Genomic DNA, 10367 nt, shown 5'->3' with positions numbered 1-10367 from the left:
CCACGTAGAATTAACACTATAACCACGCAGAATTAACCCTGTAACCATGCACACTTAACCCTGTAACCACGCAGAATTAATGCATCAAAAATAGACGTTCATCCATAACACGTCGAATTTCGAAGGGAAACTATCTTGTTGACTTCAATTTGTATCAAATAAAGTATATCAGAGTGGGTCCCTTGCAACTCTTCAGGATACAAACCCTTAAGAGATGCAACTTCTACTAATGATATGGTATGCCTTTGGATTTCATTGAAACGGTAGCAGTACTTGGGAACAATAGTTGGAAGTGGAGGAGTGTTTTGTGACTCAGAGAGGAGTTCTTATCTAATAAATCTATATGTGTTATGATTAAATCACACCTGAAATCTGTCACTTCTTATCTCAAGTTATCTGACAGACTGAGAAACAGATACAGACACTTAAACCTGCTATTCCCTTGCTGCTCTTGTGCTACTGTGACTCGCCAAGGTATAAATACCAGATAATTAGTTGACTGTAAAATAGAGAATAACCTTCGATCTTTGAACTGGCAGATTTAGTGCCTCTGCAAATTACTTCAGAGTTCAAGCTAAGTAAGAGGTACATTTTTAAAACTGTGTGTGTGTCTTCCTCACTATAAGTTATTCCTTTGTCTGAGCGCAGGACTCAGAGGGTAATGGGAGGGAGTGGGATTCAGCCTCCTGAGGATCCTAGAGCCACAGCCTACATACAGAGAGGGAGAGCGAGGGAAAGAGACAGAGAGAGGGAGGATTGGAGGGAGGGAGGATTGGAGGGAGGGTCGGGGCCAGAAGAAATATTTGGTAGTCTTAGCAGGTTCACGTTAAAAGGCCGGGATGGGCGCTCTGCGTACACACACACACACACACACTCTGAATACACAAGCAGGCCAAGGGAGGCTGTGAAGTTGAATGGCATAGCTCAAAGCCTTTCTCCTCTCCCCCTCCTCCTCTCTGTCCTCCTCTCCCTCTCTCTTTTTCCAAACCGCCAAACCGTTCTCCCTCCTTTCTCCAGCTCAGAGGAATTCATTAACTCACTCTCCACAGAGACACTATGGAAATCAAGAGGCTACAAAGGGAGAGAGAGCGAGAGAGAGAGAGAGAGGGGGGGAGAGGGAGAGGGTGGTGGAGAGAGAGAGAGAGAGAGAGAGAGAGAGAGAGAGAGAGAGAGAGAGGGGGAGGGAGGAAGGGAGGGAGGAAGGGAGGGAGGACAGAGAGAGAGAGAGACAGAGAGAGAGAGAGAGAGAGAGAGAGAGAGGGAGGGAGGGGGGGAGGAAGGGAGGGAGGACAGAGAGAGACAGAGAGAGAGAGAGAGAGAGAGAGAGAGATGGAGGGCTATATTATCCTATTAGATGGTGGATGTGTTTAGTTTCCTTGGTCTGTCATGAGAGGCATTAATTTGAAGTGATGAACTCACACGCGAGAGAAAGAAAGAAAGAAAGAATGAATGAAAGAAAGAAAGAAAGAAAGAAAGAAAGAAAGAAAGAAAGAAAGAAAGAAAGAAAGAAAGAAAGAAAGAAAGAAAGAAAGAAAGAAAGAAAGAGAAAGAGAGGGAAAGATAAAAAGATAGACAAATGAGGGGAAAGAGAGAGAGAAGGTGAAAGAGAGAGAGAGTGAAAGAGAGGGAGATAGAGAGAGAGAGGAGGGGGAAGGAGAGAGGGAGTGAGAGAGAAAGTGAGAGAGAGATGGTGGGTGAGAGTCTTTAACGTTGCTCTTTTATGGAGCTGGAATGGATTCCCCTGGCTCCACTTACCTTAGCAATGAGGATATAACCACTTTCCATGAATGCCATTTAAAATGCCATGGAGTTTAAGCATCCATCACACACGCACATACACATACTACACACACAATGCTACCCCCAGCACTGCTCGTCATAATGTGTATTTAGAAAACAGCTTTGAGATTCATGAGCCGAGCCCTGGGTGCCAGAGCTGGAATATAAACTTTGAGTGTGTGTGTGTGTGTGTGTGTGTGTGTGTGTGTGTGTGTGTGTGTGTGTGTGTGTGTGTGTGTGTGTGTGTGTGTGTGTGTGTGTGTGTGTGTGTGTGTGTGTGTGTGTGTGTGTGTGTGTGTGTGTGTGTGTGTGTGTGTGTGCGTGCGTGCGTGTGTGTGTGTGTGTATGTGGCAGCTAGGGGTTTGCCAGCTCAGAGTGAGCTTTAAACACTGTAATTAAATCATTAGGGTTTTCTCAGTGCTTCACAGCACAGGGCTGAGAGGAGAGGGGAGGGGAGGAGAGAGAGGGAGGGAGAAAGAGATGGAGAGGAGAGAGGATAGTGGAGGAAAGAGCGAAATATGGAAAAAGAGGGGGAGAATGAGGGAGAGGGAGAGAGGGGAGGGGAGGGAAGAGAGAGAGGAGAGCTAGCCAGCCCTCCATACCCAGCCATCCTCATCAGCTAGTCCACCGTGAAATGATGAATCTGTCTTTAGGAGGATCACTAATTACTAATCTAACATCTGATGGAGTCCACATCCAGGGGGCTACAGGAGGGGTGTATGAGGGTACAGGGGCACAAAACAGGGTGCTAAACCTCATTAGCTGTGTGTGTGTGTGTGTGTGTGCGTGTGTGTGTGTGTGCGTGTGTGTGTGCGTGCAGGTTTTCGAGTAGCCTACATGTACCTCTTTTTGAATAAAGGGATGAGGATTATTTCATTGAAGTGTAGTGCAGACAGGGATTAAGATTTAAAAAATGAAAGTGAAAGATTTCACCCTTTCACATTGTATATATGTTGGTGGCATTTCATAGTCGTGCCACTGTCAATTAAATGTTGTTGATGACTGCTAATAACAGCTGGCAATTGCACTCAACTTTCAGTACATTTCTCAAATAAATTAAACAAATGTCCCATGTCTAAAACATGAAATACTAAATGTTACATGGTTAGCAAGGTTAGGTTTGAAATTCGGACTAGACTAATCTTGTGAAAACTCGTTGATAAATATATCTAACTCATATATAGTTATAAGTTATGTAAACATTCTGCCTAGGTAGATGTATTTTCCTATTTAGACTACTAGAATCTCTCAACATCTGTTTTCCTTCCATGGACAGACCTCGTGTCTCATATCTACACAATCTTTTCCCTCTCCCTCCATCTCTATCTCACTCTTTACGCCCCTTCTATCTTGAATTTTAATCTTAAAATATGCTTCAGTGACTTCCGTCGATATCACCCGACATTCCGCGGTATCTGTTGCCGGCCGAGTCGACGCTTCCCTCGGCCATCTGGTGTCCATGCTGTCGCCGATACTCCTCTGGAGCGGTTCTAGGTCGCAGTCTCCCAGGACCACTTATATATTTAGACTTAATTATAATGTAGCGAGAAAGTATAATGCACCATAAGAGTAGTTAGGAAGAGTTTGGAAATAGATTTTTAAAAATGGTCTAGGCTCAAATGAATGCAAAATGCTTTTGTTATAGGTCTACGTGATTTATTTATCGTAGGCCTATTTATTATATAATACACATTCTTGGATAAATGTATCATTATTGTTATTAAGCCAATTGTTTAATACAATATTAGTAGTATTGTTATTATTGTTGTGTCCTTTTTGCTGTTTCTGTTGTTTGTTTTCATTGTTTATTTGAACACCCATTCAAAAAATGACAGAACGGTGATTATGAGAAAAGAGATCTCCCTTTATCTCTTACACACACACACACACACACACACACACACACACACACACACACACACACACACACACACACACACACACACACACACACACACACACACACACACACACAGGACCCAGAGAAGGAACCAATGCACTGATCGCTTGCCCGGGGCATAGGAGGGGCTTGGTTGTTAAGCAGCCTGCCAATCATCCCGTCAGCTCTACTAGAGAGAGTCCTGCGGGGAGAGAGAGAGGCTTTACTGGGCGCTCAAGTGCCAAACTCATAACTACCATTGGAGCTTGCTGCGCTGACGGGGAGTGGGACTGTCTGTCTGACTGACTACCCGTGATTTGTAATTTAGACATCCTTATCTTTCTGGGAAACTGGGAATTCCTCCTATTTTCCTTTCCTCCCTTGTGACACGGAATTTACTGCGCCTTTCTCTACGGACATGTCTTTCTCGCAGCTGGGGTACCCCCAGTTTCTAAGTGGCTCCCAGGAGGTTTATGGGGGCGACCGGGCCGGCTCTGGCCGGGATGGAGGCGCCGAGAGCGGCGTGAATCAGGCAGCTACTGCCGCTGCTGTTAGCTCGATGCTGGGGATGTATGGTAACCCGTGGGCGGCTCAGAACTACAGCGCGTTTCTCCCCTACAGCGGTGCAGACCTCGCCCTCATATCGCAAATGGTAGGAGAGACGGTTTCTTGGAACGCAGAATTGGAACTTTGTTCGAGTGGTTGTTTCTCAAATGTTGATTGAATGTGCAGGCCAGTTAAATACATGCAAGTGGATTGCCTTTAAGGATAGGAAAGTTTAATATTCTAATATAATGGGATTGTAATAGGGAAAATGTTTTATATTTTGAGCTCTCCTCAATCATGTTTTTCAGAACTGAAATGTCTGGTCCTTGAAATAGGGACAAAAAGAGTTTATGGGGTTTTCTGATTTATTATTCATGGCACAATACCAAAAGTCTAAATGTGAGTCATTAAAACAAATCGTTTGCATATTTTCATTGGGTAGCTTATTTCGATAATAAGATAAAAGTAATTTTAAATTTCCTCAGAAATATTAAGATTAGATTAAACAAACAATTAGACATGAGAGAGATTAGCCTAAGTGATGGCCGAATTATACATTATTTTCCATATAAAATACATATCATAATTAATTAGCAATTTGATAAAATATCAAGTTTCATTTATATACCCATATTGTCAATTATGTAGAATTATTTAGGCTAATATTTAAAGTTTGGGGAATTGACCAAAATAAGACCTATTGTAGGCTATAAGAAATTGGAGATATCGGTGCTTGTATGAAAAAGTCAGAAACAAAATCTCCATAACCTCGACAAAATAACAACAGCCTAATTGTCGTTAACTGGTCGTTAATTATTTTAGGAGAAAGCCTACACAGTGTGAGATCACACTGGAAGTGTGACATCATTGTTTATCAGGACTTGTGAGATTCAGTTTCACCTTTCAAAACAAACTCATACTGAGCGAACTGATATGGGGTAGTTTTTCAACATTACCCTACAGTCATAATACCCAGTATACTGCAAACTTATTTTGCGTTGGAAAATCAATAAAGGCCTACAAATTGGATAAAAACAAATAGGCCTAGAACTATTACATTTTTGGAGAGACAAACATTACATATATTTCTCCCACTATTTCTGTCCCCCAGAACTCCCAGTATGATCTGAAGGACAGCCCCGGAGTTCACCCGGGAGGTCTGGCTGTCCACACCGGCGCGGGGTTCTACCCGTATGGCCAGTATGGCTACGGCGACCCGAACCGAGCCAAGGCCGCCACCAGGGAGACCACCAGCACTCTGAAGGCCTGGCTGCAGGAGCACCAGAAGAACCCGTATCCCACCAAGGGAGAGAAGATCATGCTGGCCATCATCACCAAGATGACACTTACACAGGTATATAGGGATAACGGTTTCTACTGCTATGGGGGATAAAATAGGTTTAGGCCAGGAGTATTTCTACTAGGCCTACATGATTTGACCGGGAAAACTCCGGGCCCTGTATGCCTACTTTAAATATGTCTGCCTGTCAGTGTGTTTTGCCTGTGCTGTTCTCATGTCTGCCAGTTTAATATATACTCATTTGATTAATGACTAACCTAATTCGGAATATTTTTAATAAAGGATCAACAAAGTATATACATTAATTCCTTCGTCCGCCCAGGTGTCCACGTGGTTCGCCAACGCGCGCAGGCGTCTGAAGAAGGAGAACAAGGTGACGTGGGGCCGCAGCGCGGAGGACCGGGATGGACGGATCTTCAGTAGTGACAATGAGGACGAGCCTGAGAAACAGGAGAGCGAGGATGAAGAGGACGAGGAGATCGATTTAGAGAGTATCGACATTGATAAAGTCGAGGAGAACCGTGGAGATCAGAGGGAAGGGGGGGGAGAGGGGAAGCTGGCATCGGATTCGAGTAGCTTGGAGAGCCAGAGGAAGCTGTCTGTTGAAGCCCTCAGAGGCATGGAGGGTCCTATTTCTCTCATCAAGGCGCCGGTTGGTGCTTGTAAAAACGCAGTGGATCTTTCCCCCAATGGGCCGGGGTGCCAGAGGCCCCCACAGAACAAACCCAAAATCTGGTCTCTGGCGGAGACAGCCACAAGCCCCGACAGTTCCCATAAACCTTCCCCGGCTGCCTCAGCTCCTCACGCGGCCACGTCTCCCTCCCACCACCCGGCCCTACTCCCGGGTCATGGAATATACACTTGCCAGATAGGGAAGCAGCTCCACAACTGGGCCAACGCAGCGTTCCTCAGTGCCAACTCTCTTCTGGGCGTCAGGTCGCTTCTCAGCACGGCAAACCCAGCTGGACACCACATGCCTCTCCATGGCGCACTGAAGCGTCAGGACGCAAGGGCGACGCAGGCTTCAGGGGCATCCGAGGACGAGAGTGGAGATGAGTCGTCGGAGAGCTTCAGTCCAAAGCGAGATGGTATGTATTGTAGTGTAGCCTAGGCCTGCATATGTTTATGATTGCGAATCGAGGCTATTTTTCATCTGCTTGGAAATGAATAACAGTCTCATGAATTCGGCCCAGTGTTCTTCTTCAGTTGTCCAAATAACAATTTCCACATATGGCACACTATTTTGATCTAACACTCGTTTTAATTCATGTTGTGTATTATGAAAACTAACATTTGGCTATATAAATCAGCTATAGCCTAATATAGCCTAGAGCCTAATAAACAATACATTCATTGCGAAGCGGCCACAGGCCTACAACAACACACAACAACACACAACAACACACAACAACACACAAATACTGTGGAGTGGCTAACAGGTGTGGATTAATTAGCTAAGTGCTCTGCCATATATGACAATGACTTTAAATGAGATCCCAAGTTGAAGAGCATTGGGTGACGGTGGCACTCCAAAATGTTTTTTTTTTTAAAGGACAAAAAGATGTCACCTCATTTCACCGTTTTATTTTCGGCTGGGCAGTCTAACGTGTTTCTGCAGTTATGCCTTCATCAAAGCATCACTCAAATACTATCGCATTAAAAACAGGCTTAACCCAATTCAAAATAGGTCTACTATTGATTATTTTACTGATTTGCCTGATTGTTTATTTGTTTACAGATGACGTGAATATTCGCAGGTCCGGCTCGCCGAAGTCTCCCTTCCAGCTGATCACCGACAGGTAAGATATTTCAAACCTCATTGTGACATTATGTCAAGTGTCATCTATATTATAATCATCCGGTAGGCCTAAATGAACCTTTTAACCTGCCGTTAAAGGCCGTTTCACCTGACGGAATGGCTTGTCACAGCTCGAGCTCATAAATCATCTGAAGAGATCTAATCGGTCTAGTTTAACGGCTTTTAACGCCTCACTAGACACCGTTTAATACGGCCAACCGGGGTGGAACGGGCGCCATTGACTTATCATCGTTCACGCAATTTAAATAATCTACCCTCAATTTATTCACACCTCGCCAGTGAATACACATATGTTGAGGGAGGATATGAAATAGGCCTGATAGCAATATCGTTATAGGAAATGAATTATTCAATGTCACACTCATTTAAATTTTCTGACGTTTGTATTTTCTTTTCTCTTCATCAAAAGATCTCACCACGGAACCGCGCCACGCGCTCTCTCGACCATTTCCACAATATGAAGAGTGAAGAGTTATCATCGGAGAATAATCTGGAATCATTATTTAACGAAGAACAATTTATCGAATAGTCTACTATTTTTGAGAGTGAAACTTAAGATTCAACTCGTCAGATTTTAAAACAGTAGGCCTATATGATGCGAGACAAGATTCATAGCCTATAGGCCTGTTTTTGATCACACACATGTTCCGTATTGCCATTTATACTGGCAATGTTTGTCTTTGCTGTGTATGTTTGTTTTCTGTTTTATTTTCTATGAAAAAGTTATCGACATGTAAATAATTTGTTTAAAGGATATATTTTTGAGAAATAAACTTAATCGTGGTCATAGACTTTGATTTATTTTTATATTCTTCATCCAGTAGCCTACGCCTACAGTCTTATCAAATATATCGTTTTCCATTTTGCATGATTTACAACGATGATGATGATCAACCATAGCCAATGTTACATCATTGGGGCTGCAGGTAGCGTTTGAGAGCGTTGGGATAGTAACTGACAGGTTGCTGCTTCGAATGCCCGGGCTGATTTGGCGAAACATCTTAACTCCAATTGCTCCTGGATAAGAGCGTCTGCTAAAATAACAAACATGTAAATAATTGAAAATATGTGCAGCATTTGGCCAATAACCCAATGTAACCGAAACTCTTTAATTGGCTTTGTCATTCAGGTCAGGGATTATGTGAAAAAACGAGACAGCTAGGTAAACACTCACCATATGTACATTTCACATGTGAAGTGTTTCAAAAAACTTCGAAATTAATGTAAAGTGTTCCAAAAACACGATTTCCTATGTGAAATTTTACATGAAATCGTGTGATTTTTCCACATTTTTCTGTACGAGTCTGCAACGACATTATTTCTTCAATGTGACTGTCTTGGTACTTTGGGTGCCAACATGGCGCTCATTCAAATTGTAAATGTGGAACGCAGTTTGCTTAACTGTGGAGGCCTATTTCCCTGGCTCTCCACTCTCCCTCCCCACGTTTCATCCCGGATTAGCCTCTTAGAGCCCCGATGATGCAGCCTCTGAAATATGGATCAGAGAAGAGGAAAGGCCATCAGCCAGTATGGGGGCTGTGTGTGTGTGTGTGTGTGTGTGTGTGTGTGTGTGTGTGTGTGTGTGTGTGTGTGTGTGTGTGTGTGTGTGTGTGTGTGTGTGTGTGTGTGTGTGTGTGATATGGGGGTCACTCATGAAGCCATCGTGACCTCCACAAGCCCAGCAGGGTCTCAACAGCTTAGAGAGAGAGAGCGAGAGAGAGAGAGAGAGCGAGAGAGAGAGCGAGAGAGAGAGAGAGAGAGAGAGAGAGAGAGAGAGAGAGAGAGAGAGAGAGAGAGAGAGAACGAGGTCTGGGGAAGAAAAGGAGAGATGGGGGGCATTTTTATCTCAATATCAAATTCTTTATGGGTAACAATTAGGTACCTTACTGTGATTGTTTTCAATTAAAATGGTCAAAAAGAAACAAAAATAGCTTCTTAGCTAAGAGCAATTTCTCAAGCAAGAATCTTGCTAGGACTGTCTGGCAGTGGGCTGGGAGGGGAAAAATAAAAACAAACTGTTATTGGCAGAGAGGTTTGGAACTCTCTTATTGGTCTATTAACTCATTTACCACCTGATGATGTCCCACCAAAAAAGCTGACATTTCAGCTCTTACACTAAAAGGGCATTATCATCATTTCCGCAATTTCACAGTATTATTCCATTCCCATAGTGTGGAAATATATGTAAAACACAGAAAAATCACATTTTGACTGCACCGGGCCTTTAAGGGGAGGCCAATACATGCCAAGTGCCTACACAGCACATATTTGGGATGTGAGAAAGTCATGGTTGATTTATGCCATGTCACTGGTGTGTCACTGATGAATTAAGGGACAGCCTGAACACATTTGGAGAGACAGAGCAGCAACAGATCTCCATGTGTTATGCACTGGGCTAAACGCCACAACATTCTTATTGTCTTACTGTATTGATGATATACATATCTGATGTAGCCTGACACACATTTCATCATCCTAATCAAATGAGATCCAGGAGAATTGCACTTTTTGAATTTCATTTATTGCACTGATTATCACTCTTGAGCTGATGCTTATTGACTGAGCATCGGGGAGAACAACGGCCTTCAACTGTGACTGTATTCACAGTATAGCATGGTCTCTGAATTCTACTTTACTGCTTAAATATGTCGTGAGTAAAGGGTTTATATTGGGACAAAAATGGAATAATCAATTTATTTTAAAAAGTGTCTAATACGTATCTAGAACTACAAGTACTGCATCTACAAACACATGTACTATAGCAGGGGAACTCAGGTACTATTTGAGAAGGTCCGGTTACACACATTTCCTAGGTGGCAAAGGCCCGGATGGATAGTGTCATTAATTGGCGTAGTAACAAACCCCCACCTTGCAACCCATGCGACCCCAAACTGTCCACACCCCTCTTGTTGAGAGAACATTTTGCATTTTTAAAGCTAATTTCCCACAATTCTACACATTTTGATTTGGGCAGAGATCTTTTTGCTGTTTTAAAGCTCATGTCCTGCAATTCTACACATTCCTCCAATTCTTATGTGTGTTTA

The 10367-nt window shown here is 43.3% G+C and overlaps 1 protein-coding gene across 1 annotated transcript; it reads left to right on the top strand.

Moving 5' to 3' along the window:
• Positions 1–3885: 3885 nt before the first annotated feature.
• On the top strand, positions 3886–8110 carry LOC135551386 (iroquois-class homeodomain protein irx-1-like). Its single transcript, XM_064982605.1, has 5 exons — positions 3886–4310; positions 5316–5558; positions 5827–6592; positions 7243–7303; positions 7733–8110. Exons 1-5 carry the CDS (start codon positions 4077–4079, stop codon positions 7782–7784), a joined length of 1356 nt encoding a protein of 451 aa, XP_064838677.1. The 5' UTR covers positions 3886–4076; the 3' UTR covers positions 7785–8110.
• The last annotated feature ends 2257 nt before the right edge of the window (positions 8111–10367 follow it).

Source organism: Oncorhynchus masou, chromosome 13 (assembly GCF_036934945.1).
Source record: "Oncorhynchus masou masou isolate Uvic2021 chromosome 13, UVic_Omas_1.1, whole genome shotgun sequence".
NCBI lineage: Eukaryota > Metazoa > Chordata > Actinopteri > Salmoniformes > Salmonidae > Oncorhynchus > Oncorhynchus masou.
This window is presented reverse-complemented; position numbering and strand designations above follow the sequence as displayed.